Below are 16,851 nucleotides of genomic sequence, written 5' to 3' on the forward strand. Positions count from 1 at the left end.
CCGCCTTCTTTGCATGGAAACATGTAACATCATCACAAAGCACAAAGACAGAAATCTCTCATGTCAAATATGCACTTTCAGTCTAACTTTGGCAGAAAATAGTGTGTTCATGTTGGACCCCATCGCTCATAGTAAGATACAGATTTAAGAAAAAAGGTTTTCAGGGCATTTAAATGAAGACATTTTTCAACACTAGGACCACAATCTCTCTTTTTTAAAAATAAAATCACAAACTCTGACTGACCGTGGGAACAAATTTATTTCTATTTTGTCTCATGTACAGAAAGAATCAATTTACAGTTTACAAACAACTGACCAGGTTTAATGAAGCAAATGATTTACCGCACAGGATGAAGGCCTACAGTTCAATCCTCCTGACCCTCATATGGATTGTACTATCAACAACAAAGCATGTTTGATGTGTCTTCTCAGAGCTTCAGTTCCTCCTCACATCACTGAATGCTCTCCGAAACTGTCCAAACACAAGTTCACAAAACCTACCGAGAAAACAGATTTCTCATGTAAAACGAAAACAAGCAAGGAAAGCCACGATTGCACAACTCATAATAATTCTATATCTGGTCCGAAAAGGTACATTTACAGCAGTGGACACGACAGTTCAGTAGGACTCGTTTCATGGCTGTGTTATTCTTCAGACTTTGAATTACATCACATTTTCAGTTTGTACTGTAGGCTACTGACACAGGCTTATGAACAGCAAGCGAATGGCGAAAAGGACCAACAAGTCAGCATGACTTTTATACAGCCTTAAAGATTTCCAAAGGTTTTTACTTTATAATCAACCTATTTTACTCTGCAAAAAACAAAACAAAACAAAAACCCTCTTCAGGTTTTCCAAACTGGTGAGCTTTTACGAATTTTGATGACACAGTTCACAGTTGTCGATGCGTCATAGGCAGCGGTGATGCTAGAAACAGCGGGAGCGTGTTGGTCAGTATGTTATTGTTGTAAACATTTACGACCGGAAGTGAATTTTGTTAGAACTGGATTAAGGGAAAAGTCAGTGTATCTTTATATAACCAAGTCAATCTGGCAACACAATTCAATGCGTCGGCGCATCATCATTTTGTGCCAAACATCCTGGATCATTTCAAAAAAAGGTTTCATTAAAAACACCCTATTCTACAAGTTACATGCACATTGTATACACATAAAATCTCATATAGTTCATCATACCATTTACAAGTTTGGTGAAAAAGAGGATAGATACAAGAAATCAAGATATCCAAGGACGCAACAGCCGCGAGAAAAGTTGTCAGTTTTGGCAGGCATGCTCCCCAGAGTGACATATGTTGTTGTTACCACAATGCAGTGTGCTTATTAGTGCCTGCCGGTCTTGACAGCATAGTTTAGGTGTCGTCTAACTGCATTTTAAAAAGGGACCTCCATGCCTATCACTCGATCCTATGTGAAAGAAGGCACTTACAGGAGAGAAGTGGTACAGGCCCTGTCTATAAACAACCCCTGTAGATCTCAGTAGAATATTAAATAGGTAAGCCTTCAAGTGATGTTTTTGCTGTGCCGCATCTGTTCTAGACTTACCCAAGTTTCTTGGCGACTAAGGGTTGTCTACGCAGGAGCCTGAAGAACTTTGGGGGGCTTTTGGTGCCTTCTGTTTATTTCATACATTCATATGCATGCAACCTTTCTCTACCAAATGATCTTTCAAATGTCTGGGAATCTATTTACACAACAGAAGTCGCAAAGAAGTCTCAACAACAGGAGAAAGGCAGAAATGCGATATTTTGGCAGAACTGTAGATCACTGCTATAAATCAATGACAGAAACAATGACAAATTACTTGAAGATGATGCTCAACATTTCAAATCATTAATATTTGAGTAAGTAATTACAACACATGAACACAGTACAGGAGGAAAAGGAAATCAAGTACATCCCTGAAGGAGCAAAATGCAAGTTGCACGTTGGACTGTGCATTATCTGTTCACAGGGGCTCAAGAAAAAATTAGTACAATTGATAATTTCCCTACATATTCAGGCTTTGGAAAGCTGTTTCCTTAAAAGAAAACTTAACCTAGTTACAGTTTAGAACGGGAGAGTAGTCAAGAAAACACAGGTGCACATTTTTAAATGTCAATGTGGGCCTTTGTGTCAAATACAAGTCCAGGGAAGCAAATCTAATTCACCTAAATACCCTTCATACCATACAAAATGTCAGTCACTTCCAAATACTTGTATCAATCAATTATCAAATTATTAATAAGTGCTTTAATTCTTATATTTTGCTCTATAAAATGGCTATTTCCACAGTCAATACAGCATATGCAATGGCTCAGACGATGGTTCAGTGGTGTAATAGGTGACAGGATTCACAATAAGCTGGATAGGTTTCAATCTACCACAGATCATCTTAGTGGAAACCAGTGGGATTAACTGACAGTGAGACTACAAGAGCAATCAGAAAGTGCAAAAGCACCTCACCAGAAACACAAAGGTCAAACAACAACCTGAAAATGGACCAGTGAAGCATGGTTGTGCTTATTGTGATCTCTCTCGTTGAATTCACCACTCTTCTTCCATGTTTGACGTGGAAAGATTCCCCCTTTGAAAAGATTGTTAAAGGTCCAGTGTTCGTTAAGTTCACAAAGCTTACTTCCTGGGGTGAAAGACCATGAGAGGCCTGTCTTCAATCTTCTGCCAGGGGCTCTTCTTGTTCTCATCTTTGTCGTCGGGATCATCCTCAGGACTGGTCATGGAGTCACGGCGGTTCTCGCTGTTGCTGCTGCGGCTGCTGTTCACACGACTGCGTCCTCTTCTGGGGATGGTGGATCCTCGGGAGGACGGCCCTTCATCCAGAAGAGGGGTGAGGGAATTCTCCTCGGGTGAGACTGGGCGTCCCTCGCTGCTGCTGGGCTCGCTGTGGTCGGGGTAGGCCAGCTTGGAGTAACTCTTCCCACTACTACTTCCAACACCGTGTCCCTTCCGTCCTCCCGTCCCCCAGCGTTCGTCTTTTCCCTTCCGGTTGACCGCTGACTTGCGCTCTTGAGCTTCCAGAGGTGGCTCAAGGTTGATGTCTCTGGGACCGCTGCTGGTACCACCTCCGAATCCACTGCCGCCACCGCCGCCACTCAGGTCGTTGCCAACATCTATGTAGGAGTGGCGCACATGGGCGTTAGCACGTCCATCCAGGGAGATGAACCATGCCCTGGGGTGCTGTTTCACCCCCAGCTCCAGTAGCTTCTTCTCGGTCAGAGCCTGCAGCTCGCCATTCATCTGGGCCATGGTAGAGTCATTGAAGAGCACCGGGATGGTCACCGGTCCACCAGAGGAGTCAGACGCCCAGCTTGGTTCCTCAGAGTCGTCACCTTGGGATCCACCTTGCTGCTGCTGTTGCTGCTGGCCCTGTTTCTGGGAGTGGTGGTGATGATGCTGCTGGCCTCCCATCGGAGCACCATCTTTGTCTTGGTCCTTCTGGTCCTTGCCATCTTTACCAGAAAACTCAGAGGGCAGGCGCATATAGTGGGCTGGAATGACCAGGGTTGGCACCATGCTATGGTACATGTTCTCCTTCATCTGGTCAATGGAGCTGCAGAAGATGATCTGACCTGGCTGGGTGTTGAGGGAGGTGGGTCTAGCAAGGCTGTCTGCCGCCGCTGCTGAATATTCTGGAGGTTTGTCAGACTGGCTTGGTACGTAGCCTTGGAAGCGAGGCGGGGACGGGGGATCGGAAGAGTATCCGCGATTGTCGTTGGCATTGTGGTGTCGGTGATATTCAGACTCCTTGCCTTCCATTGGGCTGTAGCTCCGATTGTAGTCTTCATGCAGCAAGGGATTGTCCAGGTTGTTGGTCTCTGTGGCACGTGTGACCTTCATGGGGAAGCTTTCACCCCGTTGGGGACCTGAAGTATTTTTTCCCTTTGCGTGTCGAAGCATGTGAGCTGGAACATGCTTGGTTAAGTCCTCCCTTGAACTCTGATAGTCTCGAGATGGGGACATATCAGATTTTTCATTAGAGGGGCCAGACTCAACATGGCCTCCACAGATCAGATTTAGGCGTGAAGTTGATGTGCCTTGGTCTCTCTTGGCGCCATTTAGATTGGAAGTGTGGGGTTTTCCTTGCTGTCGACGAGGTTTTAAACACTTCCGCCTAAAGGGTAAACAGAGACAAAAGGTCAGAAATGAAAGGAGCACCTTTTATTTGCCTGGAGATTACAAGAAACAGGACCATTTTAACAGCCCAAACTAATGAGATCATACAATTCAACCCACATTTACATAAAGTTGTTTGCAATTATTGTATCATCACCAAAATCACAATTCTGTCATTGTTGCTTTTGATAGAAGCCCAAAATTGAGACCTGCGTCTACGCTCCCCACACCTGCAGTAGTAGAGCAGCACACACAGCAGGATAAGCACCAGCAAGGCCAGCGAGCCCAGGATGGAGAGCAGGAACAGGGTGTGGTAAGTGGTGATGTCCCTCAAACCTGGGTGAGCCAGACCCAATCCTGCAAGACAATTCGTGCAGAAAGCTGTCTCAGAAACATTCAGAAATGTCTCCTCATCAACATGCTGATTAACACACTTCAGTAGATCTGACAGGACTATTTTGGCAAAAGCCACTGATGATCTGCAAATAAATAAGTATAATTTGTTCTAATTTGCTCTATTAGATCTGTGAAGGTCGGTCAAAGTGGGAAAGGAGAAAAGGCATTGAGCATTTGGCTGACCATAAAACATCCCATTTTGGATCATTTGTATCGAGGATATGATGTTATACTGGCATTGTCCAGTATCACAATAATATTGCTATTGTTCTACAGTCCAAGTAACAAGCAATTTAACATGAAACATATGTTTATTAGCCATGAACTGCTATGAAATTTCACACAGACAGTCATGGTGCCAGAGGATGAATCCTAATAACTTTGGTGATCAATTGACATTTCATCTAGCGCCACCAGCAGATTAAAATTTTCACTTTCTTCTCTAGTGCCACCATGAGGTTGATATTTTTGTTTTTTAGCAAAATTTTAGTAAAAAATTCACAACTATTGGAAGGATTGCAATGACATTTCGTCTAGACGTTCATGCCGCCCTCAGAATGACTTGTAATAACTTTGGTATACATTAACTTTTCATCTAGCGCCATCATAAGGCCAAAGTTTTAATTAGTCCAGTACTCTGGTTTATGACTAAGTATCTATAAAAGTATTGACATTCCCATCAGCCTCAGCTGTACTTTGTCCTTAGTGCTAATCAACAAAAATTAGCATGCAAACACGCTAACACACATTATCTATTGCATGTCTGTCCGTCCCGGAAGAGAAATCCCTCATCTGTTGCTCCTCCTGAGGTTTGTTCCATTTTTTCCTTGTTCAAGGGTTGTTTTTAAGGAGTTTTTCCTTATTCCAATCAAGGGTCCAATGATAGAGGATGTTGTGTGTTGTACAGATTAAAAAGCCCCTTGAGGCAAATTTGTGATTTGTGATATTGGGCTACATAAATAAATAATGACTTTACACACTTTACCTGCTAAACAACAGCATGTTAGCATTTTCATTGTGAGCATGCCATTAGCAGCCATTAGCATGGTTGAAGACTCTTTTAGTGATGTGATTATCACTTTGTAAAGTTAAAATATCACTACAGCTTAATAAGAAGAGCAACATATCAAATAATTCCATGGATCAATTTCAATATGATGCTATGGACTTATTTAAATTATGCTACAACAACTGGCCTTCAATACCAAGAGGAACATTACATTCTTTTTGTCTCCTTTTGTCTCCTGAAAGGACATCAAAGGACAGAAAAGAGCACAAACAGCAGAGTGGAGGGTGAGATGAGTTAAAGTACCTGAAGATGTGGGGAAGGCAGCTAACCAGTAGCCCATCTGAGGAACCACAACGTTCCAGACAAACTGTGTGCCGTCCTTTTTGATGTAGCCTGTCCCGTTCCTAACCCACAGTCCTGGACAAAAGTAAATAATTATCACTCACAATACATACATACAGGTTAAACAGAAGCATACAATACCTACATTATAGAAAATATACATATGAAAATGCATTTTACATTAGTAAACATGGTCTAACACATACTCTCTTCTCTAGTGCCCAGCTGTTCCGTAACATTTATGATATATGTTTTCTTTACCCGTCTTAGGCTGATACAGCCAAGCAGGAACACTTGTGGCCATCCTGTTGCGGGTGTCAGATGGAAGCGGCACAGAGAGGTGGATTGGATCTGAAACCTGGATTGCACTGCCATCTTTGTCAAAGAGCTGAATGCTGACCACTGCCAGTGCTGTCAAATCTGTCCACCCAATTTCTGCACCTGAACGGAAGAAAAACACACTATCAGCTACACGGTTTTACAAAAGAACTGAACTCTGTTACTAGTTTCATCTCAGTGTTGTACTCTAAGAATCAAATGATACAGGATTTGTACATATTACATGCCATGGACAAATTTTTGAACGCACTGAGAAACTTTGATTAACGACGCTCAGATAAAATAGCACGGAAAGTCAAAATAATGTACCAGGTAGCATCCAATACAGGCCAATAATATCAGCTAAATATATTGGTTGGGCTCTATTTTCATCCAGTTATGAATGGCAATGAATATCTCCTTTATGATAACATTATTTGACTTCTATCAATCGAAGTCTGGGTACAAAAGAGCATTTTTAAGAGGTAACGTTTGTTTGATTCACCACCAGTACAACGATGCAGATTTAACAACACAAACCAGTATCCACAGTAAATCTGGCTTTATCTCCTCCACTGACCAGCTGACACTGGCGGCTCTGAGATAAAGTAATACCATTCCAGGAGGCTTGACTCCCACTGTGTGGGCTATTTGGGAGATTGTGATTAGATTATTGGATGATTATGTGTAACTGTGGAAGACATGAATTAACCTTTCTGCAGGCCAGTCAGGTTCTTCCACACTAAACTGGAAAAACATGTCTTTATGGACCTGGTTTTCTGCACGGGGGGCATTGTGATGTTGAAGCAGGAAAGGGCCAATCACAAACTGTTGCTACTCAAGTACCTATGTAGCTGTAGCATTAAGATTTCCCTTCATTTGAACTAAGGGACCAAGACAAACCATGAACAACAGCCCAGCACGCAGAAGTATGTGTCCACGTCATTATTCTTCCGTTACTTTCATTATTATATCTTAGATTATTCTCCACACTGCTTTTCGAGACAGGCACCAACCTGAGCTGTTGGTCTCTTGGCCCAGGAGAAAAGGGAAACCACCGATTTCATACTGACTCCTGGCTGTCGTCAGCGCGGCAGACAGCGCCGTGTAGTTGGAGTTGGATGGCAGCTGAAGGGACTTCCTCTGGAGCTGCACCAGCGGCTGGTTACGAGCTCCTGCGAAGAAACAATCACACTCCAGGTCTGTAAATCCTTCTACAACCTTCAGCTTTTTGTCTTAGAAGAAAAGACAGTTGACATACAAGAATCTGAGTTTATAAAAGATATGAGGAGGTGGCTCTGACTGAGCTGGAGTTGTAATAAGTGTAAAAAAAACTGCTACAGTTGTTGCCATGGTGATAGCAGCTGCAAATAACAAAGGGTCATCTAAATGTTAAGGAGTGAAAACCATGGATGCCTGAAAGGAGAAGGGTGTGAATCTATCCTCACTCTCTGCTGGAGACAGACTAATTTAAGATGTGATGACAGAATAACTGTTGAAGGGTCAAACTGAATTCCCCAAGTGACCAAAATAGATCAGAAGTTTGTAAATGCCATGTTGTTATTCGCAGTTTTTCTAAAGTTGTAAAGACAAATTGTGACTCAGTCTTCTGGAAGAAGCTAATAATCCTTCATAAATTCAAGGTTTGACAGGATAAGTGAGCATGCATGATGAAACCTGCAAGTTATTCCACTGAAAAATGGTTATTTTCGTTACCTGGTGACCCAGACAGCACCTGCAGGACGTCATCGTACAGAATGAGTGTTCCTGGCCTCTGCACGAGGAGGTACAAGCTGACAGATGCATACACTATTAAAAAAAAAAAAAAGAAGAAACACTGAGATGAATATAGCAGATTTCCAGATGTAACAACAATGCAGCAGAGCCAGCGAACGAGATGAATGAAGCAATCTTGCTAAGAGGCAGATTTTAGGGTGTGATAGAAAAACAAAGGGACGGTGAAAAAGAAGCTTACAGGGGATGCGACTGGAGTGCCAGGGCACCGAGTTGGTGACGTAGTCTTGTTTGGAGGCTGTTATGATGACCCATGTTCCCGCCCGGTACAGGAAGCTCACCCTCAGGACACCATCGCTGCCTGCCTTACTAGACGCCAAGACAGTTTGATTGCCGTGGACTTCCACCTGAGCGTCCGCCAGCGGTGAAAGGTCGCTGTTGTCGAACACCTGGACTTTTATTTGCACCTCTGTGAGAGCAAAACGAGAGAGAGAGTGAATTCAGCTCTTTGTGTCTCAACTTGTGTGTTTTGGAAAATTAGAAAAAAAGGCCAAACATCCTCTAGTTCCAGCTTCTTAAATGTGAAGATTTGTTGCTTTTCTCTGTTTTATATTATTGTAAACTGAATATCTGAACTTGAAAATGTCATTAAAGGTTCCAGGAAATTTGTGACGGGCATTCTCCACTATTTTATGACATTTTACAGACTGTAAACAATATGAATCATCGAAAAATATTCAAAATATCAATTGATGAAGAAAATATCTGTTAGTTGCAGCCTTTATCATTATTTCTTAAGACTATAAAAGCTTAAGTAAGAGTGCCCATCATAATTTCTGAGAAACCAAGGCGACTTCTTCAAATGACTTGCTTTTAGAGACATATTGATCTGATGTTTTCTCTCCCGATACAAAACCTCCACTCAGGGTATCTGCTGATTCTGAGTATTGATCCGATACCAGCTCTCATTGGGATCATTTTTATGTAAAGTAACATGAGCCCAGAGATTGTTGTGACACTAAATATTGACTTTGCTGCTTGTTGTGACTGAATAAGTCACTGAACCAGTCACAAATAAGTCCATAACTCTTTTATCTGACCAACAGTCCAAAACCCCAAAGATAATCAATTCACAATTATATAAAATGGTAAAAAAGCAACAAATCATACACAACTCTAAATTCATAGGAAGGTTCCTGAAAAGAACTATAATTTGGTATTTATTATATGGAAAGTGGAGACTCTTAATTGTACAGCTGCAGCGATTATTCAAAACAGAAAATTAACCACTAAATATTTTGATAATCGTTTTGAGTAATTTTTCAAGAGAAAATAGTAAAATTCTCTAGTTTCAGCTTCTTAAATGTGAATATTTTCTGTTTTCTTTAGTCTTCTATGACGTAATATCTTTGGGTTGCACTTATGGCTTTGGGAAATAGTGATCAATATTTTTCACCATTTTCTAACATTTTATAGACCAAACTAATCGATTAATCAAGAAAAAATACTGTCAGATTAATCAATAATGAAAATAATCATGAGTTGCAGCCCTAGTTAATCAATTCAGATTAATTGCATGTGAACTGGAGTCTTTTAGTTGCAGACAATCAGCTGCAAAAATGTAAAATTTTCTACATGCAAATACACAGTTTAACATACATGACAAATAATGTTGCCTATAATAAATTAATATTTAATTGGGTTTAAATGGATAAACAACTGCTTAACTCAACTCAACACAACTAACTAAACCCAAAAACAGTCTCTATTTTCCTTTTAAAAGTACCAAATTACATTTCCAGTAAAACCTCTGAGGAAATTACATTAAAATGCAAATTCTCATATTTGATATGCTGGAACCTGTGAATGTTCTAAGGGGATTTTTGGTTAATAAATTACTGTAACAATTGTATTTTTAATTTCAAAAATGTTCAAACTTTCTGTCCATCGACTAACTGATAGTTGAAGCACTACACGCCACAGAAACAGAATCAATATTTTCCTCAGGGAGATATTTTGCAGTCAGCATAAAGTGTTTTAGAGAGCTTTATGATTGACTAGTCTTCTGTAGTCCGATTATAGTATTAAACCAGTAATTACACTTCAGTATGGCTCAATACATCAAGTCACTCTTGACTGTCTTACAAGGAATACATCATGATGCAACAGACTGATGAGAGAGCACGTTAGCATCAAACAACCAGCAGCTGACATCATCACAAACAGTAGAGAGACCAAATCATTTCCAGTAGATTATGATGATGGTGATGATGTTTGCAGCCATCGCAGACACACCCATCACAAATCCATTGCGTGGCTATTTTAGCCCCTTCATCCCTGGCCTTGTGCAGCCCCAGAACATTTTGTTTCTCATCTTGCTTCTTGGACAGCGTGGATGTGGGTCACGCTGAGGATGTTTCCATGGATACACGCTGACTCTCCAAAAGCTGGCTTGTTGTGCTTCCTCGCTCAGCTTAGTCCGTGCAGCGCTACGAGCCGTCCTCTAAACCCCCTGCAGGCCTCTAGCGAGAAACTCAAAACCCCCCCACCCTGATGCAGAAGTTTTCAGCCTCACTAATGGCTGCATCCGGATAATACGCGGCGTGTTTTTTTGTGTGCATGTGTGTCTATAGCCATTGTGCTTGTGTAAATGCTGTCATCCATTACCATAACTGGTTCAATAAAGGCTCCCATTGTGTGTGTGAGTGTATAGAGAGAGGATTTCCTCAATCTGGGCTCTACACTTAAATCACTGTCGCTTGAAACGTCTCCATTGACGGAAACACTGAGAGTCACTGTGTCACATCTGTGTGTCTGGGAAATTTTCACACTCAAGAGTCCTTTAATATGAGTTCAGCATAGAGTTCATGGAGTGTAAACCCTCCTAAACTCAGTGTAATTACTATTCTGAGCCGAGATAAATACTTATAACTCAAAATCTGTGGCATCAAACTGATATTTTGTGAGAATTTGGTCATTTAGAAATTATATTTTGCCATTTTCTCATTTAAAGGGGACATATTGTGCTTTTTCTGGTTTTCTGTTATTTGTATACTGTTATGATGTCAGATATCTGTGCTAAACATGGGTAAAGTTCCAAAACATGAGGTTAATGTACGTAGAAAGGCTTCAAACCTGCACTGACCACTTTGTTTGCAACAGTTGCCTCCCCTACCTTGTTTCAAACAGAGCCTGAACTGAGGGGCTGCAGAAAGAGCCAGTATAAGATAAATAAGGAAATTTGAACTGTAAATCATGCAAATATATTCCAGTAGAGCCCCAGATTAAAAAACCTAGAAATGTGCATAATATGTCCCCTTATAATCAACAAATTTAGCACATTTCCCCTCTACACATCACTGGTGTTCAAGTTTCTAAAAACACAACATACTGAACTCGGCTCCCTGCTGCAAAACTGCAGATTTCTTCAGATGTTAACTGCTGTGAATTATTGCAGGTCAGAACAAGTGCTGAGCTGATCTACTACACTTCTAAGGTATCAAGTAATTGACGATTTAATTAGTAAGTACTTTTAAACACACACTGATTGCGTTGTCCTGCATTAGTACAACGTGTCTTATAATGATTAGTTGTTTGTGCTTCAATATGTTGAGATTACTAATGGTATCCTCCCTAGCTGGGGATTAGTAGTGTTATTCTTAAAAAAAAAAGTTTCTTTCCTGATTTTATTACTGTTGTTTGTACTGTGTCTGTTTTCAAAGTGTAATGTTTTATTTCGGTAACTTGCACATCGCTGGTTGCCTCCATGCAGAGAGTAGAGGTGGAAATTAGCTTTTAGCTACGTCTGGTACAATAAATGTGTTGTGCATTTTTCCCTGTTAAATATGCAATAAATAAATAAATAGAGCAACAGCTATGTAATAAAATGATTTTCTATTCAAAATTAATGTAAATTAGGTCACTTAGTCTATTAATTATAATAGACCAAAACGATAATTACAGTTTTTCAAGGTTCAAAAACTGTTCTAAAACCAGTGGTTCTAGTTTCTTACTTTACTTAGGTAAAAGTAGCAAATGCAAAACCACAATGTAGACAAACAACACCCAATGAAAGTACAAATATTATCAGCAAAATGTACTTTAACTATTAAATGTAAAAATACATTAAATTATGCAGGAGAATTGCCCTGTCAGTGTTATATTTTGGACATACTGTTTGTAGTTTAATCTATAACAAAGCTGATCATGTGTTTTAAATTTAGAATCTTAACCTGAAAGGTAACTAGTGAATAAAGCTGTCAGATAAATGAAGTGGAGTAAAAACTACAATATATACATTTGAAATAGAATGGTGTCTAAGTATAAAGTAACATATAATGAATGATTTAATATGAAGTGCCTCAAAGGATGAGCAAAATGTACTTCAAGTATGAAAAGTGATTATTCATTGTGCAGATAAATGGCTCCCATGAGTATAACTGTATATTATTATATGGTCTATTGTTGGATGTATTAATGTGAAGGAAGTAGGGCTGAGCAATATATTGATATTATATCAATATTTTGATATAGATAGATATGATCTTAGATTTTGGATATCAAAATATCTTAATATGACATATGTGTTGATTTTTCATGGTATTAAATCTACATTACAGTAAAGTGACAGAATGTTGTAGCTGTTCTATTATTTGCTTTTACCAACTTAGTCATTATATCAACATTACTGATGATTCTTTATCAAAAATCTTATTGTGTCAATATTTTGTGAAAGCACCAATATTCATCGCTACAATATTGTCGCAGTATCAATATTGAAGTATTGGGTAATTGTGATATTTTGTCAACGTCACTCAGCCATAGAAGGAAGCATTTTCCTGTTAAAACTGGTCAAGGTGGAGCTTATGTTGGAAACTTTATATACTTTTTGCAGTTTAATCTACAACAAAGCATCGTATTTTAGAGTCTGGACGTGTGTTTTGTATGTAATCTGCAATGTAACTTGTAAAAATAGCTGTCAGATCAAATATCACAATATTTCTATTTGAAGTGTAACGGCGTTTGAGTATAAAATAACACGAAATGAGAGTGAAAAACGCCCCAAAGGTGTACTTGAGTCCAATACTTGAGTAAATGTACTTGATTACATTCCACAACTGTCTGTAACCATTCATGCAGCTCACACAGCTTCAGGCATGCATAATATAATGTAATTACATAATGCCCTTCAAAATGCAAACACCATAATATGAACACTGCTTGTTTTTAAGGCTACTGCTACATCACTATTCAACGCAAAAATACTGTTTATTATTATTCATGCAAATGCATTTTTTTCCTTTTTAGGCCCACGCATTTTTGGTTTATAGTGACTGACTCATATTGTGGAGTTAAGGCCATCCTGGTTTCAGTGTCATTAATGTGCAAAGCAAACAACACATGCAGGCCCGGGTTACAGCAACTCAGGCCCTTATTACATTACAGTATATTGAAGGCCTAGTACAATCTTTGTACATAGATCAGCCTCTCAGGCAAGACATCTGCACAGCACTGGAGCACAATCACCTCTCCAACACTAGTATGGCCCTCTGTGTGATATCAGCTCATGGATATTAATGTATCTACACCATCAAAACCAGCGTTATCCAACGGATCCGCCTAAAAAACATCCTCTAAAATCTATTTCCTTCAAGCACAACGTGATATTATAGCGAATCGCTGCAAGGATCGACGATTTGTCGACAAAAAAGATCATAAAAATGCAACCACTCCCATCTTCTCATTGTGCTGCATCCCCCCGTATGGCGAGCTTACCAAATGCTCCCTGATCTGGAAGAGATTTGGCCAGCGCCTCCCAAACCGCGCAGATCCAGACGAAGAGGAGCAAACGAGAGATGTAGCTGGCTGGCATCCTTGCAACTACATCTCTAGTCCCACATCGGCGGCCATGTATGCATATTTTCTCCCAGCTGTGTGTGTGTGTATGTGAGCCTTTCACTCTTCAGACATTGCTCGGGTGCCAGTCTTTGAATGGTGCTGAGATGCTGCCGTCTGTGTGGGCTTCGCCTTGTTTTTATTGTCTGAGGCGGAGAGAGAAAAGTGTCCTACGTTTCCCTCTGCTGATCTCCGGTGGAACAGCTACTGAGCTCTTGCTTCTTATTCCACAAGACTGTAGACTGATGAACACAAAACCGAGAGAGTTCATCTAAAATTAATCCCTGATACTTTTACATTTATATTTCATAAGCTGTGTTTCCCTTTGTGTAAAAAATCTACAGCAGTGATGCAGCGGTGGGTTTCAAAGTGGGGTCCGGGGACCCCTAGGGGTCCCTGAGGGACCCAGCAAAAAGGGGAATAATTTATTTTCAGTATTATTCCATCTATAAGTAACACAATGACAGAATGTTTGACTATGTTGGTCATGGAAAAGTAATAATCTTTGTGTCAGTTTAGGGTCTTTGATGCGAAAGAGTTTGAGAACCACTGAGCTACAGCATGTAATATAGCCTATAATGCATATTTCATTTACATATACACCTGTAAGTAATATTCAAAGACTATTAAATGTAATTCAGTGGTTTAATCTAACAATCAACTCATCAACTTGAGACTTTTTCTTGAGTTTTTTATGTTACTTCTGCTACATTTCATAAGGAAATATTTTACGTTTCACTCCGCTGCTTTTATTTGACACCTGAAGTTATTTTGCAGATTAATATTTTACATAAGAAACATTTTGTCTTTGGTAGAAGTATTGAGACTTTTCACTTGACATAAAGTAGCAGTATTACAGTAAAAAATTACATATAAAAGTTTTACATTACTTCCATTGAGTAAAAGTTCAGAAGTATTATCAGAAAAATGTACTTAAAGTATGTATAAGTATTTCATAATATTAATTAACTTCATATATTGTATTATTATTACTGTTTCATTCACATTTAAGCAGCGATTTAGTGTTGTAGCAGGTTGAGGTGCAATTATATTATATTATACTGTGGTGTAGTTATGGAAATGTATTGTATTTTATAAACCTATCATACTATATAAATGTAAAGTAACAGAAATACTCAAGTAGAGTACAAGTACCTACATTTTATATTCTAGTTGTTACACTGCAGCACTGCATCATACATTCATTTATGATCCACATAAACACTGAACTAGATTTCACAATGATTCAAACTCCATAAAAAGAAAAAAAAACAAACATATGACACATTTCTGTTTGTATATTTCACTTACCAGTGGTGGAAAGTAACTCAGTACATTTACTCAAGTACTGTACTTAAGTACTTTACTTGAGTATTTCCATTTGATGCTACTTTATACTTCCCCTCCACTACACTTCAGAGGGAAATATTGTTTCTTTCTACTCCACCACAGATTTGTTTGACACCATGTCAAACAAATCACCAGAACGGCCTTTTTCCACCTAAAAACAAAGCTCGCCTCCGTCCATCAGTCTCCTCTTCTGCTGCCAAAACTGTGATCCATGCTTTCATCGCATCCAGAATCGACTACTGCAACAGCCTTCTTTATGGCACATCATCCAAAGTCCCAAATAAACTCCAGTACATCCAGAACTCCTCTGCTCGCCTGCTCACGCGCTCCCGCTCCCCTGACCACGTCACCCCTGTCCTCCAGAACCTCCACTGGCTTCCTGTCCAACAACGGATCCAACTCAATGTCCTTCTTCATAACCAGACTCCCCTCCTACCTCCACCATCACACACTCCCTCCTGCAGCCTTCGCTCCTCTGATGCCAACCTCCTGTCTACACCACTTAAGACCAAGATCTGGACCTGGGGCGACAGAGCTTTCTCCATAGCTGCCCCCTCCCTCTGAAACTCTCTCCCCAAACACATCCGAGACAGCACCGTTCTGTCCATGTTCGAATCACTAATCAATACTCACCTTTTCAGAACTGCTTTCAATGTGTGATTAATGATGTGTGTCATATGTGTTGTTTTTAGTTTTTATTCCCCTCTAAACTTCTCACATGTTTTCATTTCAATAAATGTTCAAATGATCCAATATTTCACCGAAAATCAAAGATTAGAGAAAAAGTCCAAAAACTGAAAACAGATTTGTGTATCAGAACTTTGTTTTTTCTTCTTTCCTCTCCCATTAATCATCTCACGACCCCTCAGATTTATCTGGTGACCCTTTGGAGGGGCCCGACCCCTAGGTTGGGAACCACTGGACTAAACTAGCTAACTGTATATAAAGTAGTGTAAACTAGCTCCACCTCCAGCAGCTACAACAGTAACATGCTGCTCTAACACTGATGCTTCACTATTAATAATCTAATGATGTCATATATAATAATATATCAGTCAGAGGGACCAAACCACTACTTTTACTGCAATACTTTAACTACATCAAGCTCATAATACTTATGTACTTTTACTTTTACTAAGTAGGATTTTTCATGAAGGACTTTTACTTATAATGGAGTATTTTTACATTGCTCTATTGGTACTTCTTCCATCACTGGCACTTACATATAGTAAGTAGGCTTGTATATTAGACCTGTATTGCAGTACATTCATAATTTACATGAGCAAAGTACAAAATTATTACCCGCAAAACCTACTTAATGTATCAAAATAAAAAAAACTGATTATTATATGATTGTTAAAACTGATGCTACTTTAAATACTGATGAAGATAGAAGCTTATCATATGTTTTATATGTAAAATCTTAATGTGCACTTTATAACTCACTGTCAGATAAATGTAGTGGAGTAAAAACGTACAACAACTGAAACATAGTGACTTGGAGTAGTAAGATTTTTACCATGGCAAGTTTATTTCTCCTTTTTAATATACTTGAGTGGCAATGCAGAGAGACTGCAAAGTAAGAATTTTATCATTTAGTGTGACCTGTTGCTCTGTGCGTATAGCAATAAAGTCTTTGTGTGTTTAAAAGTACTTCAAAACTGCAGTTAAGTACT

General features: G+C 39.5%; 1 protein-coding gene across 1 annotated transcript; it reads right to left on the bottom strand.

Annotated features, from left to right (window-relative positions):
- Positions 1-240: 240 nt before the first annotated feature.
- LOC122971470 (protein FAM171A2) lies at positions 241-14,403 on the bottom strand. Its single transcript, XM_044338135.1, has 8 exons — positions 13,706-14,403; positions 8,172-8,399; positions 7,913-8,005; positions 7,213-7,371; positions 6,140-6,319; positions 5,840-5,953; positions 4,362-4,488; positions 241-4,129 (listed from the first exon to the last, which is right to left on the bottom strand). The coding sequence occupies exons 1-8, from the start codon at positions 13,800-13,802 to the stop codon at positions 2,632-2,634; spliced, it is 2,496 nt and encodes an 831-aa protein (XP_044194070.1). The 5' UTR covers positions 13,803-14,403; the 3' UTR covers positions 241-2,631.
- Positions 14,404-16,851: the final 2,448 nt, after the last annotated feature.

This window comes from Thunnus albacares, chromosome 20, assembly GCF_914725855.1.
Source record: "Thunnus albacares chromosome 20, fThuAlb1.1, whole genome shotgun sequence".
Classification (NCBI taxonomy): Eukaryota; Metazoa; Chordata; class Actinopteri; order Scombriformes; family Scombridae; genus Thunnus; species Thunnus albacares.

What these genes read in the sequence shown, in the direction of transcription:
- LOC122971470 (XM_044338135.1), bottom strand. Translation starts at nt 13,802, where the DNA reads ATGCCAGCCAGCTACATCTCTCGTTTGCTCCTCTTCGTCTGGATCTGC. An exon ending in GCACTCCAGTCGCATCCCCT is followed by an intron (nt 8,006 to 8,171) that starts GTAAGCTTCTTT and finishes TTTTTTTAATAG; the next exon opens with TGTATGCATCTGTCAGCTTG. An exon ending in GCTGTATCAGCCTAAGACGG is followed by an intron (nt 5,954 to 6,139) that starts GTAAAGAAAACA and finishes ACTTTTGTCCAG; the next exon opens with GACTGTGGGTTAGGAACGGG.